This window comes from Cuculus canorus, chromosome 3 (assembly GCF_017976375.1).
Source record: "Cuculus canorus isolate bCucCan1 chromosome 3, bCucCan1.pri, whole genome shotgun sequence".
Lineage (NCBI taxonomy): Eukaryota > Metazoa > Chordata > Aves > Cuculiformes > Cuculidae > Cuculus > Cuculus canorus.
In genome coordinates, this window is record NC_071403.1 from 38,784,907 (window position 1) to 38,809,357 (window position 24,451).

The 24,451-nt window shown below is 38.4% G+C and overlaps 1 protein-coding gene across 2 annotated transcripts in view; it reads left to right on the forward strand.

Moving 5' to 3' along the window:
- Positions 1–24,451, forward strand: part of NKAIN2 (sodium/potassium transporting ATPase interacting 2) — a 549,645-nt gene that overhangs the window by 456,300 nt on the left and 68,894 nt on the right. For both annotated transcript variants that reach the window (XR_008449322.1, XM_054063607.1), the window contains exon 4: positions 8,371–8,571. Coding sequence is in view for 1 of the 2 variants with exons in the window: in XM_054063607.1 (XP_053919582.1) it covers positions 8,371–8,571 (201 nt within the window). In the remaining variant the exon portion in view is untranslated. The remainder of the gene's footprint in view (positions 1–8,370; positions 8,572–24,451) is intronic.

Sequence of the window (24,451 nt, forward strand, 5' to 3'; positions counted from 1 at the left end):
GAAATTGTAAATTTGGTGTTCTTGTATATAAGGACACATATTCTTATATATGCAGGAAGTCCTCTATTGTTTAGCAGCATAGTGTGCCATGTAGTCAACACAGAATCACAGAATCATAGAATAGTATGAGTTGGAAGAGACCTTAAAGGTCATCTAATTCCAACTCTCCTGCCATGGGCAGGGACACCTATCACTAGATCAGCCTATTCAAGGCCCCATCCAACCTGGCCTTGAACACCTCCAGGGATGGGGCATCCACAACTTCCCTGGGCAACCTGTACCAGTGCCTCACCGCATAAAAGGGTGACCGACTGTTCATCTATGGATTAGTAACTGAACTGGTTTGAATTGCTACCATTTCTTTTGCAGTACATAAGGTACTTTCCTTCATACTAGCTAAAAAATCTACCGTAGTGTCATATTATTTCTCAGGGTCTATATCTGAAAACTCAAGAAGAGCAATACTTTTACCCAAAGTTATGCACTGCATCATTCCAGATGGCTTTGAATTGCTCTTAGAAGGCTGAGTTTGCTAAAGTGCTGGACATTGTCACATCTTAACAATAGCTCAAAAGAGGAAAGAACAGCACTTTAAATGTTTGCTAACGTCAGCATCTTTGATATTGTAGTTTTATTATCAATGTAGTAGGTGACAAAGTTTCCTTTTATTCTGTTTCCATGAGACTTGGAATGTCAGAATTGAAGTGTCTAGAAGCTTATTTTTCATTTCTGCATCAAAGATTTGAACACCTATCACCTGCACTGGATATGTGGGAGTGCTAGTGTTTTCCATTTTGCAAATGCTGCATACACAAGTCAAATTTGGAAAAGTGTAATATTTCCTCCCGAAAATGTTGAAACATATTTTTTACAATGTTGTTCACATTCTTGTTCTTTTAATTTTGAAAGCTTAAACTAGCTAAAACCAGAACTCCTGAGTAGCCTCATTATTCAAATTTATTTCTGAGGCACAGTGTAGGGAAAATAAAAAAGAATTATCGCTTCTAGAACAGGAGAAACTATGCACCTTGTTTCTTAGAAATAGTTCAAATAATTCTCAAGTGCAGGAAGTAGCAAATATATGAAACATCTCTAATTCATTCTGTGTTCAATATAAGTTATATCTCATTATTTCTGTACTTAGATGGCAGTAGTGGATAATCAAATTTGTTTTAGTAAAACTAACCTGTGGTCTATGCTGAGTAACATGATAACACACCACAAAAAGAGGGCCATTTCACCTACTGTTAAATTAATGACTGCATTCAAAGTGAAAAAAAGCTTTGATTTATCAAATCTGAGTATAACCATAGGTATTCTAATAACCATCATCACCTGCAAGGACATGAATGAACTTCTTATGAACTAAAGTTTATCAGAGTCACATTACATGTTCCTGTGACAAATGTTTTTTTCACTCTAAAAAATGAATGGAACCTTTCAGGCAGGAACTGAAGGTGTTTTCCAAAGTCTGTGGGGTAAGTATATCTCAGGCAAAAGCAGCTCTTGCCACCACGAGCACTAAAAGCTATGACAAAGGTTATCCTATGTCACCTGGTGGAACTTGCAGCTGTGCAGTCCTATAAAAATTGGTAAAAGTCACATGTATGTGTGAAATGTGTCACAATAATGGTCAAAATGTCCATGCTATAAATATTCACCAGTGTTACAATAGACATTGCCACACACAGGCTTTGTGCACATTGTGCTGAGTGTTGGTGTGGCTTCAGTGATCTGACTCTTGTTTTACTGGCTCAAATTTGAATGCTATGTGAATGCTGTACACCTTTAGATCTGAATCTGCTTCTCTGTTTGATGACATTGTTCAGCTTCCTCAGTAGTGCAATAAGTTATAGTGAAAGAACCTGAAATAGTCAATGCAGGATAGTTATACCACACCATTTCTTGAACAGAGCATAAGGACTATAAAGAGATGGCTCACACTTCTACTTCTGCCTCTGTCCTTCCTTACCATCAGTCTGTGTCTGGCTTCCTGCTCAACATCTTATCTAGGTTCCCTAAGCACTTTTTCAGTGTCCTTCAGGAATACCTAAGACTGCCTTTCAGCTAGGTCCTTTCTATTGACTGCAGAGAAATTCAAACCACATAAATCTGGCTATTTTATTTTATACTGGAATCCAGATTGGTTGTGAGGGGTAGATATGCATTTTAAATTGATATTTTACCTCCTCACATAAGTAAACCTATTTGAAAATATTTACCTGGGCTAGATTTGAATCAAACTGAGCAAGATGACTTTGCATGCTTTTTAGTAATTTCCCAGCTCTTCTAGGCTTCTTTTTAAATAGTCTGTGATCTTAAAGCATATAAAATTGCTGCTGACTACAAGTGCTTAGACTATAGAGCACTATGCACAACATGTACTTGTCCTCAGCCTGGTATTTCATTAAGCCCTTCAGCATGGTAATGATCTCATAATTCCTAACACCGCTTCTGGGATGACCATATTGTTTCTTTGGTCTGAGAACTCTGTTCGAATCTCTTTACTGTTTCCCGCACATGTTGCAGTTGGTAGATTTTTCTAGATTTGACAGCACAGGATGATTCAAAGAAAGAAAATTTCTTCATTGTAGACACATCTCCACCCTAGGGTCAAGAATTATTTACGTTTTCAAAGAAACGGGAAAAAAAAGGTTTGTTACTCTACACATGCATTTTGTTTTACAGCACCTAACACTATGCAATAACAAACACCAAGGGATATTGAACAAACCATATCAGGGGGAATTTCTATAAACCTACTGATGCTGGAATTCTACAACACACGCTTCTGCATCCTTCCTTACAAAATGTTGGATCATGCTAAACTTTCTGAAGAAAAACATTAATGAAAAATGTTGATGCCATGAAATGGTTAAATTAATATTTCAGAGTTTAGCAGGTTGGGGTTTTTTAATGAGTTGAAACAGCGGGTTAAAATTGTTTGGTTTGTCAAAGTACATATTCCAATACTAGGAAAATGTGAAGATCTTAAGGTAATATTGATTTCAGCTCTAAAAATAAAAGGTATATCTTTTCAGTACTATTTAATAGTATTTCATTAATTTCACACTCTAGTTTCATTTTAGAGAAGAAAATCAGGACATCTGAGTCATGTCTTTCTTGCATGCTAGTACCTTTATAACTAATCCATTGAAATCTTTGGAAGTACATTAGAAATCACGTAAGTTCAGAGCATTTTTAAAAGAAAACTATGGAAAGCTAACAACAAAAGTCTTTTTGCTGGTTTCCACGGATGAACTTCAGAAATAAATATGTTAGGTGGACTCAGTCTGGTTAAATTTTGTCTGATTAATGACACATATATAAATCAAATTCCACATCCAACTTGGAATTACACTGGTACAAAATTGTTTAATAGGAGGAAAATTAAAGAACAAGTTTCAAGGTTAGTGGAAAAAAAATATTCAAGTGAAAGGGAAAGCATCACACATGAAAAAGTGGGAAGGCTAAAAATTGGTTCAGATGCAACAGGGTAAAAAAGATTAGGAGATTTAGATATTCACGATCTCTACACAATAATAAAATAATTATTTCCCGTATATCAGCTGTGGTTTTAAAGATATGAAACATAGCTGCCAAGCTCTATTTTGTCTCTTCAGAGAGGGCAGTCTTTTTCTTCAGAGAGTAAAAGGTCTGCTTGCATGAGAAAATGGTACTGCCTTATGAGAGCTAGATTTAGTGGTAAAGTGAGATAACAGAGGAGAAAAATGCCTGTAGAGGCTTCTGTGCATCCAAGGCATCCAGAACTACAAATGCTTTCAGACCTTGATTTTTTACTACCGAAACTTTGTGTGATAGTTCAGTCTCCAAGCAGCCTGTTCTTGCTAGCTTGAGTTTGAAAAATGAAACAAGCGGTTACATGGTTGTATTTGACAAAACTCGTACAGGCGCTTGGCAGGTTTGCACAGATTTCAGCGGTTTCTAATTAGAAAATGGGTGAAACTTATTTCCCATGACAGAGCAAGCCACAACCACTGAATTCAGTACAATTTAATTTCCCTGAGTCTGCGAGATCTCCTGGACTTTCAAAACCACCCTGAATCACAGCTGATTCTTTCTTCTCTTGGCACTGTGTATGGGATCAGCTTCTCTAAACTGCGCCCCACAAAAATCATTGAAACACCAATACACTGTAATTACTACATAGAGACAGTATACTTACTACTATGTACTAGTAGTAATACGTTGCACAGAGCTATCTTAATTTTCAGTACTGCAGTCCTCCTGCTGCTTCTTAATGCAAAGAATGTTGTATTCATCTCTACCAGCTCTTACAAAGCTTTCAGCTGCCGTGTCCTGTCAGACAGAAAATGTTATGTACTGTGCAGTTAATCCTGACAAAAGTTATCTACCACATTAAACACAGCCATAAAACCATCAGAGTTCAATTTTTTTTTTACAAACTAAGGTGAAATAAAATTACAGGCTTAATTTGAAGATGTCTCAGTTTCTAATCTCTGAGATCTGAGTTTCTGAGACTTCCAAACTCTAGCCTTTGTCCAACCCACCAACATTTATGACCACTACAAATACCAGTACCTCTTAAGAATGTCAGCAAAGATGTCCTACTAAATATTTTCCTTTGTTTTTTTTCCTCCTTGATGAATAGCAAAATCTATTTAATACACCAGTTTTCATTAGCAGGCTTTACAAATACCAGCAGGATTTACAAAATCAGCACAGTGATCATCAATAAAGCTCATACAGATGTATTTCTGGGTTCATGAAGGAAGCAGCTGTTTTTTGAGTTTAGCATAATGAAATCTTCCATGACATACAATGAACAACACCATATCGGCATGCCCAATGTGTATCAACAGTTCTTGTGAGGTTTCCTACCTTCAAGGCTTATCAAACTATTTCTCTGCATTTCCCTGAGCAATGAGTGAGCCACAGATGCTGGAAAGAAAACAAACAGTAAATACACTGGAGAGCACAACAAGTCCCCAGCTTCCAGTGTAGACTTTGTCTATGTCCACTAAAATTGTATTCAAATAGTGAATAAAGTAAATAGCAACCAGAGTTTGTCCAAAAGCAGTCCTAAATGGTTTTAGTATGAGAGATGTCAATGATAGATAATTCACCTCCCTCCTTGACGTACTCAGATCTGCAAAGGAGATTCAAGCCCTCAACTGTTTTCCTACTAAGAAGTAAAACTTTTTTGGAAGCTGTGTGACCTTCACTACTACAGGAACTGCTCTGCTAATGTGGTTATATAAAGGGGGACATGGTTTGAAGGTTATAGGCAAGTTCAAAGCCCATAAGAATTTATACTCAAGAAGATTTAACTGTGCAGCAGCTGAATTTGTAGTGAATAGGCTCCTTCTGTATTTATTCTTATCCCACATATTTTGGCAATAGCAATTTACAGGGGCTAACTTACATGTTGGCTTGTCAAAATCTGATTTAATTATCATTCTTATTCCAGCCAAGTTTGACCTGATCCGTGGATGATGTCTAATCTTACCAGAACCACATTTCACGTCTGCTTATTATTTTACTTTTGGAGGCTGACCTTGTTTGTTAACTGGTTCAATACATAATAGCTACGGTCCTTGAAAGCCTTCTCAACCAAAAGTTGAAATCAGGGCTGTCAGTAGGATTTATCTGGGTTTATTATTATAAAGAATTAAGGACTATAACATTCCTGTGACAGGTATCAGGCCTATTTTATGAGCATAGGAAACAAGACAGCATTTTACTGATTACTCTGAGATACAAATAGAATATAGATCTGATAAGGCTCTGTAATTTTTTTACTGGTAAGCATTAAAAGACTATTTTTGAACAAAACAAACTATTTAATCCTGATTGCAGCATTCAAGCTAACTGCTAAAAGATGACTTGAGGTCAAGGGAATTTTCTAATATAACAAAATATTTCAGAAAAATCATCTAGGGAAAAATTCAGGAGTGGAAGAAAGCTGGACTTCCTGAAATTTTATTTGCATATGCAATTATAAATATCTTTCTGTGTGTTTATATTTCCTTTGTAATTTGGAAATCTACTTCTGCTTTTAACCTGCAAAGTTTTGGATTACTGTATCCTTTGTGTGCAAACATGACTGTCTCTAGAACAATGATGTTCTAACCACAGAGCCCAGTTTTGACTTTTATGTTTAATTCCTTCTGTTCCTTCTTTAAATTCATCCTGCAGATGCATAACCAACACTCAGTTTCTTCAAGTCAGTTTATCCCTTTCTTTTTCAAGGAATCCATTTTTTCATCCTGTGTCTGCACTTTGTAAAATATTTTCAGTCCATCATGATTCTTCTGAAGGTGTTGCAAATGATAAAATAGAGCCAGACAATGAGTCCTATTCATTCATGCTGCGTCCCTGATAAGAGACTAGAGGTTAAGAATTTTCCATGGCAACTTGAACAACTTAAAGATCTTTTGACAATAACATGATGGAGTCCAAATTTGGTCATTTAGGAATAAATCTATTATTTTAAGCAAAGTTAATCCAAAGATAGCCATTCTTCAACTTCTTACACCACATGAGAAGGCCAGTGTTCTTCTGGGGGCTGTAACAGCTCTGAGTCCAGAAAGAAAACCAATTTTCAGTATTGGATGTAAAGCAAAAATGCCCATTTCCAAGAAACATCTGGCAGACACTTTCAATTGTCTTCAAATTTGGTAGGGAAGGGTCCAGAGAAAGAAGAAGTTTCTTGGGACTGAAGACTTACAGCTGAGGGTAAATATATCTGTTTTGGGGAAATTTGCATAGTTTATACAATGTTCACTTATCACTTTCAAATTCTTGAAGTAAGTTGCATGACTAAATTATTGTGAAGCACCATATGTTTTCACATATAGCTTATTAATTGCTGGATTGGTATAATTATTATAATTATTATAATTATTATAATTAGGCAATTATTCATCACAAAAATATTTATGGTCCTTCCTGCCATTTGATAGCTGAGTGTGCTTATGTGGGGTAGTAATTGATTCTTTCTAAACACACAAAATTTCAGCACTTTTAGACAAGAACTGCAACTTAAAGAAAAAACATTAGCTACACTACAGATTCAAAAGTAATCACAGACCGACTGACATGTCAGCCATGACATTATCCAAAACCTTTGCGGATGGATTACCTTCACATGAGTTAGTGCAAAAAGGGAAAATAAGTAGAACTGAAAGAAAATTGTTATTTTTGAAGATAGAGAAATGTGGACACGTATCTGCTACAGAATGGCGTTCTATTCCTTTTAGAATGGTAAATCTAATTAAATAGTTACATTTTAAAATCTTTATGAGAATCTTAATTATTAATGTCATCAACAGGCTGAAAAAATGTAGGTTAGGTGTGGGGAGAGTTTGGCTCTGCAAAGACATTACTTAAAAGCAAATTTTTTCGCATGGCTGAGAATATGTGCACATAGACTAGATAGTCACATTTACAATGAGGTTACATGTATAAATTATTTATAAAGGGTTGGTAAACGCTGTAGGCTATTAAAGAATCCACAAAGTCCATAGTTTTGTTATAACCGTGTATAACACCCTCCAGTAATGTGCAACCAAGTATAATTTATGAAAGTCATATCTGTAGTATTGTTTATGATGTATATTAATCATTTATTAATCCTTTATGAACTATTTATAAATGCAATCTTAGTGGAGAGCATGGTTGACTAGTTACTCCATTGCTCAAGCTGCACGGGAGTTAAAGGTTGCAAGCCTGTCCCTCCTTTTTAACAAGCTAAGCAGTCGAGCAAGGCAACACTCACTAGCTGTTTTCTTTTAGACTCCTAGGAAGTTAGAAACCTGAGAGGCATTACAAAAAGGTTTTTCTTGTAAGCAAATGTACAGAATCCTTTTTGTACATCTTCTCCAGTACTTCAGTAGAGCTACCACAGGTCTGCTTTGAAGGGTCTGTGAGATGGAACTCCTTGCAGTTGATCCACACATATTGAAGTTTATGAAGTCTTGGTTGCTGGGGACTCTTGTATAGTTTGGTACCTCACACCATCAAAATTTGGGCCATATTTCTAGGAGCGGAGCAGAGGAGGGTCGCTGTGTAAATATGCACATTCATCGGTCCTTATGGTTCCTGCAGGAAAGTTGACAATGTAACAGAAATGATTGCTGTAGTCTAAGCTACCATAATATCTAGGAACACATTCACCTTGCAAGATTATTCTTCTGCTCCAAAGCAATTCTGCCTGCAAAGGTACAACTACTTGTGCTTGCTGCAGGCAAGCTCTGCTAACTTTCGTGTGACAATGCAGTTTTGTTGCTGCTTTTTGCTTCTTTACGTATCCCATGAATTCTCTTGCTGAGGCATTTTGCCAGAGCACCATGCCAGTGCATTAATTCTTTGCTTGTTCGTTTGCAGGAGACAGATCTCATTCTGACCTTTAATATTTCAATGCATCGTTCTTGGTGGATGGAAAATGGGCCGGGCTGCACCGTGACCTCAGTAACTCCAGCCCCAGACTGGGCACCAGAGGATCATCGTTATATCACTGTCTCGGGGTGTTTTCTTGAATATCAGTACATAGAAGTGGCTCACAGTTCTCTTCAGATCTTCCTTGCAGTAAGTGTTGACAAATAAATTTTCCACCACCTTTTCTTGATTTCTTCTTGCAGAATGTCATTACCAGAACAATGGTGTATTGTGGCATTCATTCATAAACCTTGGCTCTAGCTGTTAGTTTTGTTATGAAACTCTGTTGTCTTGCAGCTACTCCAAGACACCTGTACACATAAAGCTCCAACAGACATGTTTATTCCTGTGAGAACCGCTGATATGACATGCTCTGTTTTCTCAACCTCCATTTTGACTGTTGACCATGCCACAAATCATTTATAGCAGGTTACATTCAGATTACACTATAGGACATAAGTTGTGACATAATAAGTTAGATTTGTTGCTGTGAAAGCCAAATTGACTCTAAAAGAAAAGCCAAAATGAGGGAGAAATTTTCAACAGTGAAAATAGTTTCACTGATCAGTTTACTGAACTCAAAACTCATCAATTTGTTTTTAACTGTATTAATCAATATGCACTGGAGGAGAATGCAAAAGATTACTCCCAAAAGAACAAAATGTTGTACTTCTTGTATGAAAATAAAAACCGAAATCTTAAATATTTTTAGGTGGATAAGAATTCACTGTTATATTGCAGAAAATGTATGAGGAATTGAAAAAGCTTGTTTGGGGAAAAACTTATTAGTTTTTCAACACTATTTACCTGTATTGCCTTGTATTGTTTCTGACCTAGGTGAAAAGATGACATAAACACTGAATTAATTATATTGAATGACAATCTGCATTTTTATGTTTGCTCTGGTGATACATACATGTTTATGCTCAGGTGGAGGTATATGTGACTGCAAATAAAATTATTATTATTATACACAGAAATTTGGACCAGTGCCTAGGTGCATGACACCTTCTATAGATTTTTTTTGTTCAGAAATCCCAATGTTTTGTCCAAAGAGAGATGATTCTGGCAGAAGAGAGAGGAGATTTGGTTAGCCAGATCCAGAAGCTAATGTAAGATATATATGTTACATAATGTGGTGCTCAGCTACACAAAAAGTCAGTAGCTTTTCCATCTTTCCATTCCCCAGCCTAGCTGTAGTACCAGGTGAGTTCAAGACAATAGACCTCTACGTCTATACATCTGCTTGTAAAAGGTTGGTGGCTGATTCACCTAAAAGCCCAGCTAGCTCCACTGAGTGGAGTCTTCCCAGGTCTCCTCCACACTCCTCAGCTTGCTGTGTTGTAGCAGAGCAAAGTGAACCTGACCAAGTAGGTAGCAAGGATGGCACTAGATAAGTCTGGAAGACAAAAGCAGCCCTTTCTTCAGGTAGTATACGCATGCAGTTTTGACAAGCTACAGCTAGTGCAAAAGAGATAAAGATAAAAGTACAACAAAATCTGTGTAAATAAATAAATAAGATTAAAGTAGCTTGACAATTTTATTTACAAGCAATTGCTGTCACTCTGGCTTAACTGATGGAATCATAGGATCATAGAATCATTTAGGTTGGAAAGGACCCTTAACATCAACCATAAACCTAACATTGCTAAGTCCGCAACTAAACCATGTCTATTAGTGTCTCATCTGTTCATCTTTTAAGTACCTCCAGGGATGGTGACTCCACCACTTCACTAGGCAGTCTGTTCCAGTGCTTGACAACTCTCTGGGTGAATTTTTTCCTAATATCCAACCTAAACCTCTGCTGGTGCAACTTGAGGTCATTTCCTCTTGTCCATTCAATTGTTACTTGGGAGAAGAGACACACCTTTCTGCAATCTCCTTTCAGGTAGTTTTAGAGAGCAATAAGGTCTCCACTTAGTATCCTCTTATCCAAGATAAGGAGCACGACTTCCTTCAGCTGCTCCTCATAAGAATTGTGCTCCAGACCCTTCATCAATTTTGTCTTTCCTGTAATGAGGAGACCAAAAACTGAATAGAGTATTTGAGGCGTTGTCTCACCAGTGCCAAGTACAGAGGGATGATCACTTCACTAGTCCTGCAGTCCATGCTATTTCTTATACAAGGCAGGATGCTGTTGGACTTCTTGGCCACCCCAGCACACCCAGCACACCCAGGTCCTTTTCTGCCAGGCAGCTTTTCAGCCGCTCTTCCCCAGTCCTGTAGCATTGTGTGAGTTTGTTGTGACCCATTTGCAAAACTCAACATTTACCTTGTTGAACCCCATTACGATTGACCTCGTCCCATTGATCCAGTCTGTCCAGCTCCCTCTGTAGATGCTTTCTACCCTCAAATCCTCCAAAGATTTTCAATCTTATTTTTCTGCTGTAATTTTTTGTATGTAATGAATGATGAACAAGAAATTCAGGGGCTATATAGGCCAAGCTCAATTCTGTTCCTGATGAAACAAGTGGGTTTTGTGTGTCTGTGCCTAATTAGAGCTGTATTTCTAGATATGATCAGCCTTTGCAAGCCAGAGGAATAGTTCAGGGTAAAAAACTATTGGTAATCTACTAGCTGTAGCCAACTACAGCTGGTTTTATATTTCCATCCATGCTACTGTAAATGTGATTATCACAGGTAAAGAGGTAAGTATAAGTATGGGTCAATTTTCAAAGCTATGCTCGAAACTTTTCTGTTTACATCGTCATGTTTCCATTTGTGGGCATAGGGTTCTTTTTCTAATAGAAATGCTAGCATAAATTCACTATCATATTAAATATGATGAGAAACAGGAATTAGCTGGTACTGCTCAGTGACCTGTAACACAAAGTTAGAAGAGTAGATATTTCAACAAACCCAAGCCTTAGATCAGATTTATCTCCAGTTAGCAGAAAGAAATCTTTCCTTTCAACATTCTTTTATGGGCACGTAAGTGGATCTTGCACTTTAACTGTAGAACTATAAATTGCAGCCTACAAATAGTTACTTGCATTTTATTTGTGTTTCTGTATGCTCACAACAATGATCAAGTTAAGTTGATCTTGGCTTTTTTACAGACTGGTGGCACTGCAGCATATATTTAAGGATGCTTTCTACTGACTGCAGATTAAAAGTCACAAAGACATTCAGCTTCATTGAGGACCACTTATATCAGTCTTTGAAAACATTATACTGGGTATATTTTGTACAGCTTGCCAGTAATCTCACAAGAAATCCAGCACAGAAGGTTAGATGTGATATTTGCTATGGATCACTTAGTGGAAAGAATATGACAGCTAAAGATAAAACCTATAAAACCCCCATGGTTTATACTTTCTAAAAAGAAAGTCTGAAAGTCGGCTGTGGAATACTTCAAGGATTGCTGACAGATACTGTGCTGCAGAGATACAGAATATTCATAGTCTCCAAGAGACCTCTCCACAGAAGGACGTGTCCTAGAATCGAACAGCACCAGATTGTGAAACATAAATGCTGCTGTTAATTTTGTGCAAGTCAACACAGATTTTTTAAGAGCAAAATTTTGGAGAGTTTTCACTTCTCCTGCTGCTTAAAAAAATATAGTAATGAAAGCAACCAGAATGTTAAAGTATCTCAAATGTCAGGAGAGCCCCAAGTACACAGCGTGGTGGTGTTCAGTGCATAGCACTGGCCTAAGAGACTAAAGAAAGGCAGGTGTGATGATACACAGAAATTTTGCCAGCTTCTCCTGAGGAGTGCATTTTGCTCAGCATAAACCAATGACTGGACAAAACTGCTAGTTTAGCTCATGTTGCAGACATAAGAGAAAGTTCAGTTTGATGGTCTCAATACTTTGACCAACTGAATTCTCATGGTTTAGAAAATCTTCAAAATGGGAAAAAAATATTTGAGAATTGATGTGTGCAAGAATATGCTCTGATAAAACAAGGATTATCCCAATTTGGTTATTTAGCATTGAAGTTACCCACTGTCTGGTGAAAACCCTTTAACAGTGAGGCTAGAATAACAGATAGGATAATAGGGAATGCAAAGCAGCCACAACCACTCCTTTGTCCCATGACACAGAGCACTTAGTGCATTGGGTTATTCCGGTGGAAGACTACAACCCCTGCAGAGCGTGTAAACCCTTGTATCACAGATATAAAAAATAACCATATAACGCACATTTGTGTCTTTATTGTTGCAACTCCCATGTCAGCATATTACTTCTTGTGCAGTCGCTGTCTGATTTTTTTTTCATGTTTATGGAAATCTATTTTTAAAAACTTCCAGTGATTTTTCACTCAATTATTGTGGTAGTTGCCTCTCTGAAGCGGTACACCACCAAAATCTCAGTGCCACACACCACGCTTGTCAGTTTTTACTCTGTGCTCCATACCGATACCTCCCATTTGGTTCTTTTGAGACTGAGTCACATTGCTATCACTTTTCTCTACAACTTACAGCAAGTAAAAAAGAGAGAGGTGTTCAGAGTGAAGAAGAGGGAATGCAACGGAGGGGAATATATTTCATTGTTAAGTGCAGCTTTGCAGCCTGCAGTGCTGCAAAAATAAACAAACATATTTTTAGGGCACCACCTGCAGCACACAGCTGTATAGAAATGAACAGAACTTCTAAGGGTGTGATTTTTTCTTCTTTGTGTGAAACCCCAGGGTCTGGGAAAACGTGTGGGGAAGGTATTCCTATGGAACAACTCCCCCCTTTCATGCCTTCCACAATTTTTGGTGAATATCGTAGCTGAATCTGTAAAGGCGAGATCTTGCCTTCACTGTATTTTGACAGCAACAGTGATTTATTTAATGCTGTGCTGATACATGGAGAAAAATGTTGTCATTTCAGCCACAGCTAACCCTCACTGCAGCCTGTGATCACATACTGGGCCAAATTCTCCACTTGACTTTTCTCTCCTAGGGACCATTTACAGAACTATGACAGCTTGAGCACCTGGACCATCCAATGTGCTACACACCAATGTGCTGTCACCTATATGTTAGGAAGGTGAACTGGTCTCATGATGGCATGTCTTGGATATCCATATGCTTCATTCATTGAAGTGTCCTTATGTGCTTAATGGTTATTGATTCTTCCTGCTCTTATCAGAGAAACTATTTCATTTTCAAGACTCCTGGGTTATCAAGGATAGATAAATTACTGTACTCTGGAGAGATTTTTTCCAGGTAAAGAATGAGATCAGTGGTACTAATGGAGATTTGATTTGCTACTGGTTTGTGAAATTTGAGTTTCATTCTGTATAATATTAATATTTACAGAGTGGAGACTGAACGAAATTTCCCATCCATCCCTCAACAATATAAGGTACGTCTGCCTCTTCACTATGGGGAGGACAGTATGAGGAAGTAATGCAGTTTAGGGTATACAATCCTGCTAAGCTTACTGTGTAATGTCAGTGCTTAAAGTGGTGGTTGTCTTTGTATATAAATAGTGTAGCAATCCTAGGGTTTTAGTCTCACAGCTAAAAAAGGGTCACGAGCTCGCAATGTCACAGGCACCCACACCCATCAATGTCTAATTCTAGTTACAGATCTCATGTACAATTTTCTTTACTGGCACTTTTTATTCAACTCTCATCTCATTATAGAAAGTGGAAATCTTTTCTCAGTTCAGGCCCTGAGCTGTGGTTCAGGTCAGTGGGTTCTACTTCCAGGTCTACCATGGTGTCCTTGGGAAAGTCATTGCGTCTCCCTGAGCCTCTTCCCAAATGCTGCAGAGAGGAAATCATGCCTAAATGTTTCACATTTAATTTATAAGATACTGTGCTATTTGCATAGCTAGAGATCTCTTGGATCTCACGGAAAGCCTCTATATGTGAATGACACCCAGCACAGTAGGGCTTTTGTGTGCTACAAGGAAATTATAGTAATGCTAATTGCATTTCATACAGAAATGGAGCTCAGATTCTCTACAATTTCCTTCTGTCTGTGTTTTATTCTTTGATGATGCATGACCTGCCCCACTCCCACAAGGCTGTTCTCGAGAAAGTCGACAAATTAAAATCCATTTGTAGATTAGAACTCTGAAAATATGCAAATAAAAGATCAGCCTTGGAGATAAGTGTGACAGAATTACATATCTATTTGCCGACACAGGATTAAAGGTATTTATTTTGCTTGTCTTTTACTCCTCACTTACATACTCACAAGTCTATTGATTTTAGTGGAACTAAGTGCCCGAGTTATGGGAATAAGACTAATGTGAAGGCATCACCTTAGCCAGTTTGGGTTTTAGTTATATAGACTTCAAAAAGATGAACTGTGTAATATTATTCCAGTAAAATGAGTGGGGGAAAATAATTTCTTATGTATTGTATCTGCATTATTGATGGTACCTTACATACCAAATAAATAAATCCATAAGTAAACTGTTACATAAAAGTATCGACCATTTTCATAGCAATCATGTCCACTGACTTTTATGTGCTGTGTATTAGACTTAATTCCTTTTTGTTCCTTCCTGTATTTATACTTCAGTATATGCTTCATGCAGTCATTAAGATTATTATTTCATGCTTTAAAATTTGTAATATGTAATTATCCATCCATGCTAGTTACAGTAAATGTATACTATTTGAGATTCTGCAAAGCCTGCGTCATGCATAATACCTTTCAAGCTACGATGCTGTCAGGTTGATTTAAAACATCGCGAAGCATAACTGCGTTATTAAGATGCAATAATACAGCTATGCAGTTAGGATGCCAGCTTCAAAATCTCTGCTCTGTTGCAGAGTTACAGTAAGACCTTTGGCAGGGTTCTTAATTCATGTCAATTACTGCCTGTACTATACAAACAATGGTTCTTAAATATTTCAGAAAGATGTTACCAGGATAATTCCCTTAAACATTGCAAGATAATCAAATATTATGGAAAGGTGGTCCATGTATGTATCTAAGCACTTAGAAGAGTAGACAAGCATAACATTTCCTGCTTCTCTCAAGGATTAGTAGTAATTAGAAAAGGGTACTCTTTAAATCCTTAATGTTAGCATAGCACAGGTGACATTAAATAACCGCATGCCCTTGTGGAAAGACATGAGCAGGGCGTAATCCAGTACTCTCACAGGAATTTCTTTACTGAACTCTCTACTTGTGCTTTAGACCCACATGGGCAAATCTCTTTATAACAGTATATCACTTAAAGATCCCAACAGCTCTGAGGACAGTTGTGACTGCAACGCAGCAGTTCCTGTCCAAAAGAACTAACCTTCGAAGTAGAGAAAAAGGCAGCCAACCCATGTGGACAGAAAAGAGAGGGAAGCTAGGAAAGCAAAGAGGGAATACCAGTTTGCAGTTTTAGTGCGCCTCCTTTTTGATCACTATCAGCTTTTTTGTAGGAGTGATACAAAAGCCCTAAAAAGGGCTATGAACCAGAGTAACGAGTAAACTTTGCATTATCTGACAGAAAAAAATCCTAAAAGGCAGCAAAAGAAGAAAGCGTGTGAAAGTCTGAAATTTATTAAGTGACTGACAAGAAGTTGGTGGTTCACCAGCTGTACACTCTCATACTGACAGAAGGGGACAAGCCAGGTGGGACAAGCCACAGAGAGCCTTGTAGGTGGATGGAGTAGTTGAATATCACTGGAAGAAAAGAAAGAGAAGAAATGGAATTATAAAGCAAACTGTGGAAAATTATCTCTGCAGTAGCCTTTCAGACAGGTCCAGTCAAGACTGAGGCATTGGTCAGGAGGGCATTAGCAGGACAATACAGGTTAAAAGAACAAAGAGCTTGCATTTAGAGCAGGAAAGGGAAACGAGCCTTCTGCAATGGAAAAGAAAAATACATTCTATCTTCTTTTTCTTTTTTTATTTGGGAAGACATTGATGAGACCTGAGCAGAGGAAAAAAATAGCAGCTCCTCCAGAGACGCAAGCAAATGACAGAGCAGGACTGAAAGAAGAGTGGGTGTAAAGCATGTGGGAGTATGAGCAGGACAGACTGCATGATAGACAGTAGGGCACAAGAGCAAAAGCAGGGAAGATAAGGAAAGGAGTCATAGAAATGCATGAAAAATAAAAGCTGCCTAACTAGTGATGTTGTTAGGAATGAGGCAAACAGCAAAAGGATGTTTCTTTGGGTCCCAACATATGCATGAGTGGAATTAAACAAAATATAAATTGACCCTGGATTTTCCAAATTGAAATGCTGAAAAGTAAAAGTCCAGTCCTTTTGTCGGAGCTACAAAGTCTAAGGGCCAGGAACAACTGAAGAACTTGTACTGTATTAAAGGTCTTCACTGAGTTCAGATGGATGAACCTTATCTTTAAGGAAGTGTCACCACTTCAAGTAAGCTTTGGATTCTGCCAAAAAAATGAATGATGAAGATCAAATTTACCTGCTGCTAATGCAAAAAGCCAAACCTTTTGCAAAGCAGCTGACCCTCAAATGTAGCAGTAAACTAACACCAGATTCTTAATTTACCAGTCCTCAGTTACTTTGTACTCACCGAGTGGCATATAGAACAGCTATGTGCAGTAATAAGCCTGATGCCATTTTCCTTTCTAGCCAATACAATGATCTTCGATTGCACAACTTGCACATAAAAGCCCTCAATCAGATTTACCCTTGCTAATTTTGTTTCCCCCCTTTCCTTTTTACTGCAGCCTCCGTCCCTTCTGCACACATTTGCCCATGCATGTACCTTGCATATCCATAAGCTACTCTGATACTTGTATAGTGATGAGAATATCTACATATGAGAATGGAGGCAAAAATTCATGCAGTCAAGTTTCGACTCTTTGAATGTAATTGGGAAAAACAGCATTATTTAATTAAGGTGGAGTTCCTTTCTAGGGCAACACAATGATTGAAAGAAAATTGATTCTTAATGATATAAATTGGTACTTTAGAAAGGCTGTTTTTTCACTGCTGGACTAGACAAAGACATCACAATAAGAAGAAGGTATGAATCACTCTAAAGTCTTAATTTAATAACTCTGTCATGCCATGTTAGCAGGAGCAACATGAGGTTCAGGCATCTTTGACGTTGCCACAGAGCACAGTATATTGCTGTTTCTCTGACACTAACATTAGAGCACATTATTAGTGTTTTGAAGGATAACTATAAGAAGATATTTCTTTATGCCTATACGTGTTATCTATTGTTGCTTCCACGAAATTTTACCTGGATTTGCTCACCACTGTTTGCAGAAAAATGAATTGTACACATCAAGTATAAATGTTGTTTTTTAATGAGCAAGGAGCTCTGTCAGTAGAATTGTACTCATTTATTTCCCTAAACCTTCTCTTTTTAATGAACTGGACTCATATAAAGCAAAGTTATATGATAATTGTCTGAAAACAAGTTTGGTCTGACTCAGTGGAGAGAATACACCTTTAAATAGAGTTACCTCACCAGTGCACACAGGATTTTCTCTGTGAGGTTTATTTCCCTGGTGGAATGAAAGGCAACAATACTAGCACGAGCTGAGACTCAGGTTTGTCTCTCACAGATCCTCTTGCACTAGCAAGGGCAAATAGTCAGTGATTTTTTTTAGAGGGATTGCAACTGTGATAACCAAGAGCTGAACATTAGACTCATTACTTTGTGGCCTGAGGGAAGATTCCTGAGAATTTGTTTTGACCATCTCGTATGTATTCCTTCACAAAGGTAGATAGTTATATGATACAGCAATGAGATTATGGTTCCCCAGGCTCAGTGCCTCATGACTGTCCTGGGGCTATATGACTCTGGGTGTGCTGTGCTGACTGGTGACTTTGGCTTGCTGACTTGCTGACTTTCTTCCTCCTACAGCTGGGGTTTAAATTATTTCTCTACTCCAGTACTAGCATGATCCTGCTACTGTTTTTATGGCAGTGTTATAGTATAACCGTTGCACGTGAACACTTTCCAGATATATGCAGGTCAGAAGCCTTGGATTGGGGTTTTTTTACCTAGTTTTTGTGATCCTGCATGGATTTTATGTTTGGAAGATGTTCTGGAAAAATACTCTAGTCCATTAAATTTTCTTTTTCTACAAGAGAATTTGTATCGTAGATAAACCAAATTACACATGCTTTAAATGTAAGAATAATATTATGAACAAAAAGTAACAATAAATAGCACCAGCTTCTATAATCATAACTATTCCATTTCAACATGTAATTACAGAAAAAGGAATCTCTTTTCATAGTGAAAAAATCACAGTGAAGTGCCAGGTTCACCAACCCAATTCCTGAGCTGATTATGAGGTACAATAAACACATGAATGCTGCTTCTTAGAAATATAAAAAAAACCATCCGGAGTACAGATGTACCTCAGTATCACCATGCTCAGCATTCTTGCTGACATTACAGCACTGCTTTGTTCTCCTGTATGCAAATGTGACAGCACTGCAGAAAAAAAAAGTACCTATCTGTCTATGGTAACTATGTACCCTAGGATCCTTGGAAGGATCTAAGGCAGGCCAAGAAAATGGGGTCAGGAAATAGCTCATATTATTTTTGATGACTGAAGCCTCTCACATAATCTCAGAAGTAGAGCTGACTGAGAATTTTCTGAAGAAACATAATTCTTTTGGAAAATGTGTCAGCCCTGAAATGTTTTGTCTGAACATTACAGTGGCAATGAACTTCATTCAAAGTGTAGGCAAGTGATGATCAGCATAGTACCTGGTTTCCTGCTAGATTTCTCAGCTGGCTGTTTGGACTCTGGACTTTGATTGTATATTCATACTTGGACAGGACCTATCCTAAAAATTTAACACATTCACCCAAAATGTTTAACTTTTTCTACAATTTCTGTCATGCATTTGGCCCAGATAATGGCTATCACTCTCCCAGACATTGTTGGGGCACAGATGCAGGAGTAGCACAAACCACGAAGTATCTGTGATAGCCAGTTTGGATCTGCTTGTCTTGTTCTGGGGATAAAAAGAGATTATTTGTGTGAACATAAGCTGTGCCATACCATTTGGCCTCTAAGCCAGAAGACGGTCTCTAGGTTATTTCAGTTGATACTATATACACTTTTGTGCATCCACAATGTCATGGCAATCACACAGCTTGGAATCTTCGTTCCCTAAAAATGTACTAATCCCCACACTAACCAGATCTCCAGCTAGTGTTTGAGTCATGCTGTTGTCCCACAGCTTGTAGTCCAGGAAAAGAATGTGAACTGTAACCTAGTAATGTTTTACTATTTCACTATAAATTCATTATTTGTAGGAAAAGTCCTAATTTTTTAGTGCTTAAGCAGCATGAAAAACAACATGTGCAATAGAGAAAGATCATCTGCAGACATGTCCAAAATGATTCTTAACTCTCTGACTTCTGCAGTGCTCCAATTCTAAGGACAGAGGAGTCAGATAACTTTTTCTTGTAAATTTGCTGAAGCTTCCACCTGAAGCCCAGATTTTAAATGACAGGTAGCACTGATTAGTGAAAAATGTCATTGTTCATCCAACAGAAGAAAATTACTCTCCCTTGAAATCAGAGGTAATCTGTTCTTTGCACATGTTCTCAGTAGACATCAGCCAATTCTCACCACTTCTTTAATAGATGACGGAATTTATTTTTCTTTATGTGTAGACAATGATCAAGTAGTGACATCTGGAATCTACCCCAGAGGTTCAAGTCAATAAAATATTAATAGCTGTCACTTCCAACAAGGAGAGTGTTATGAGAGCACAGCAGAGGAATCTCTGACATTTTTTCACCCATTGATCTTCCTAATTAGTTAACTCTTTCCCCTTCCACATACTCTCCTCCTAAAGATTAGGAAAAATAAATCTCAGATTGAGACTCAGTTCTCTGCCTCTGATTTAAGTAAGCTGCTGTTGGAATAGCCCCATTTTCTGTGAGTACTCTGTTGGGAAGTAGCTACTGACAAAAGGCTGGATCCTCTGGTCCTCCTGGCTCCCACTGAAGTGTGGAGGACCACGCACAGCTGATTCGCAGTGAAAACTGGGCACAGAAATGAAGGCGATGTGGGACAATCTCGTGTGAAATGCTCACCATTTACCAAGAGATTACCAAGGCTTTCCTTAGTAATTGTATTCAGTCATGATGAGCAGGGAGAGTAGGTGGAAAAGGGCTGTCAAGCTTTGCTTCCAACAATCCCGTTCTTCCCATTCCTCCCATTCAGTGAGTATTAATAGTCACTTATGAATAATAAGAAATAATGAGGTTTGATGAATCTCCAAAGACCACTTACTTCATAAAAGCAAATGCCACATTTTTGTCAGTTAAAGGCCTCCAAGTCCAACATCAGCATCAGAGGGAATTTTTATTTTAAAGCAAATTGCACTCAATTCTGGTAAATTATTATAGAATGATTACTCGACTTTTATCCAGTCAATACTACGCCTCCCTAGTGAATTTGTTTATTGTTAGTATGTCTGCTTCAAAACATGTCTTCCCTAGAAAGCACTCCTTCATTCAGCTTCTGCTGCTGAAAGCAGGCAACAGCTTGAAGCTAGCAGCTGCTCTTGAACAAAGCAGGTAGGGACGCAGAAAGGAGGCAGAATCCATAGCAATAAGTACATCATGACATAATTACAGTAAATCTCCGGAGTGGTCTGTACACACAAAATGCCATATGTTTTGGGTAGAGGAATTGTGTGTTAGTAAAACCATAACATAGCATAAGCATTTTCCATAGCAGTATTGTTAGTGTGAAATTGATTTTTAATCTCAAAAATTAGCATTGACAGAACAGAGGATAGTATTTGAATGGTCAGCTAGTTAGACTAGTGTAATGTAATTAATATCCTGAAGGGCAGCAGCAGCTAATAGAAAGGTTTGGGGAGATTTTCCAGTGGTAACTGTGCATAATAGAAGAGCTGGTGCATCCATGTAACCTTTCTTTGATATACTCTTCTTTCACCACTGCATGTAATAGCTGTTCTGTTTTCTAAATGTCTTCATTTGACTTTGAATAGGTTAATAGGATTTACTGCTTCTGCAGCCTGCTGTACAAAACAGATTGTCAATATGGACAATACTTTGCGGCCTGTCAGGGAATAATAGACTGCTTTCTCCATCCCGCTTTTAGGAAATGATTTAGTTTCCTGAACATTTAGATACAAATGGGAGTAGGGAGTGAAGGTACTTTTTTCTGTGTGAGTCAAGAGTGAGCTGGCACTGCTAAATAGCCACTTGGCATTTGCTGTATCAGCAGGTGGTGCTCGCCTCATTTTCAGATTGCAGCCTCCTGATTCTCCCTTAGAGATGTCTGCAGAAATTTCACTATGGCTAGATACCAACGGTATGAAATACAGAACCCAGATATATTTCAAAGGTTGCGGTGGACTTTTGCAAACATTTTCTGTTACAAACTGCATGAATTGATTTCATCTTCAAAAGCATTGATCTCCTAAATCATTGTTTTGTGCTCTAAGCCTGCATTTTAGGTTTCAGTGGCTTTGTGTTTTGTAACGTTTCTAAAATCCTTGTGTGTCATAAGAAAAGGATTTTTCCTCCGGCTGTTAGCTCTTTCTTGTCCTGATTATTGGCTCCTGCTGCAACAATCAGAATATAATGGTGCAGCAAATTTTACGGGGATGTATACTGTATGAACTAAACAAATCGTCATTTTCTGGTTTCATGTCCTTTCCAAATGCCTTCTACGCATTTACACCTTTATGAATTGTGAAGCTCTGACTGACTGAAAGAGGTTAGTGTCATTAAAAATGGTGATACTGGTTATATGTAGAATAAAGATAAACAGTGTGTGCTGCATTTTCAAACTCTTTTTGATCTTGGAAATATTATTGCTGATGGGAGATTCACTGTGATTTTAAGAGCCCCAAAATTACCAAGAGTAGTAGTCACAGAATCACGCAGAATGATATGATGGTAGGGGTAGGATGGGACTAGAGAGCATGTAGTACAAATACTCTGCTAAAGCAGGTTCACTTAGAGCTGATTGCACAAGAACATGTCCTGGTGGGGTTTTAATATCTCCAGAGAAGGAGATGCCACAACCTCACTAGGCAGCTTGTTCCAGTGCTTTGTCACCCCCACAGTAAAGGAGTTTTTCCTCACTTTAAGAAGGAACTTTCTGCTCTTGAGTTTATGCCTGTTGCTCCTTGTCCTGTCACTGGGCACTGTTGAGAACAGTCTGGCCTCACCCTCTTGACACATGCCCCATAGATATTTATAAGCAGATATTGATAAGGTCCCCTCTTAATCTTCTCTTTTCAGGGTAAAAAGACCCAGCTCACTCAGCCTCTCCTCATAAGAGAGGTCCTCCAGTACCCTAATCATCTTTGTGGCCCTCCACTGATTGTCTCTGGTAGTACCTTGTCTTTCTTGAACTGGGGAGCCTAGAACTGGATGCAATGCTCTGGATGGGGCTTCACTAGGGCAGACTAGAGCGGGAGAATAACTTCCCTCAACTTGCTACCTACACTCTTCTTAATGTACCCCAGGATACCATTGGCTTTCTTGGCCACGAGGGCACATTGCTGGCTTATGGTTAGCCTGTTTTCCACCAGGACTCCCAGGTTCTTCTCTGCAGAGCTGCTTTCCAGCCAGTCAACCCCTAACCTTTATTAGTACAGTGGATTATTCCTCCTGAGGTGCAGAACCTACACTTGCCTTTGTTGAACTCCATTAGCTTCTTCTCCACCCAGCTCTCCAGCCTGTCCAGGTCTCACTGAATGCAGCGCAGCCTTCCGGTGTATCAGCCACCTCTGCTAGTTTTGTATTATCAGCAAACTTGCTGAGGATGCACTCTGTCCCCTTAGCGAGGTCATTGATGAATATGTTGAAGTAGACTGGGGAATACCACTGGTCCAACTCTGTACTGCTGATGACAACCCTCTGAGCTCTGCCATCCAGACAGTTCTCAATCCATCACACTGTCCACTCATCTAACCCATACCTCCTAAGCATACCTATAAGGGCATTGTGGGAGACAGTGTCAAAAAGACTTGCTAAAGTCAACATTCACCACTCTCCCCTCATCTACCCAGCCAGTCATGGCATCATGGAAGTCTATCATATTGGTCAAGCATGATTCCTCCTTGATGAACTCATGTTGACCAGTCCCGATAACCTCCTTTTCTTCCAGATGCTTGGAGATGACATCCAGGATGAGTTGTTACATGACCTTTCCAGGGATGGAGATGAGGCTGACTGGTCTGTAGTTTCCACATTCTCCTTCTTGCCCTTTTTGAAGGCTGGAGTGATATTATCTTCTCTCCAGTCCTCAGGAACCTCTCCTGCTCTCCATGAGCTTTCAAGAGATGATGGAGAGTGGTTTAGCAACAATATCATTTAATCCTATGATTTTCAAATATGGAGGGCAAACAAAATCCTACAGCAGTACATCGTATTCTCTATCCTGAAATGCTCCTTTTGTGTAGCTGTTCAGCTTCCCTAAACTTGCTGATTCTTTTTAATTAAACCAATCTAGAAGAAAATAATCAAGGAAAAGGAATGAAGTTTTTGTTTCTTCATTGTGTAATTGTCTGTAAACTAAAAAAAAAAAACAAAACCAAAACCAACAGATCTGTTTACAAAGTCATATGAAGGTATTATCCTTTTGCACACTTACTGGGAATCACCACGGGGGTGGGAGATGTATAATATCAGCTTGGATAGTAATAAGAATAGATGTTCTTCCAGAATAAGAAAATTAATCCTGCCTGTTCTCAGACAAGGGACAGCTACAAAATGAGAATTGCCAGCACTGCACTTGCAGACAGTACTGCACTTGAGCGTTGTTTAACCTGGAAAGTTTGATCTCAAATGACCTCTGAACTTCAGGCTGAACTTTACAAAGGTCTCCTCTTCAGCACCAACACACTTAAGAGCAACAGGCTTTGTTTGATCCACAGCTCCTTAGAGAGCTCGACTCAGTGCAAGAAGCTTTGAATAAGTCCCAGAAGGAATTTTGAAGAGGTTATGAGAAGTGATTAAACCATTAACTGCCTCATAGAGTGATTCAGAGGCATTTTTTAGCTAGCATATGCAGGTGCATTGATCACTAAGGAGCTTTATAATTCTTACTCTAACTTCAGGTGTTTAAATAAAACTTCACTGAAATTAGAAAGTGGCACTTTTCCAAAAACCTGTTAAAAGCTTTTTC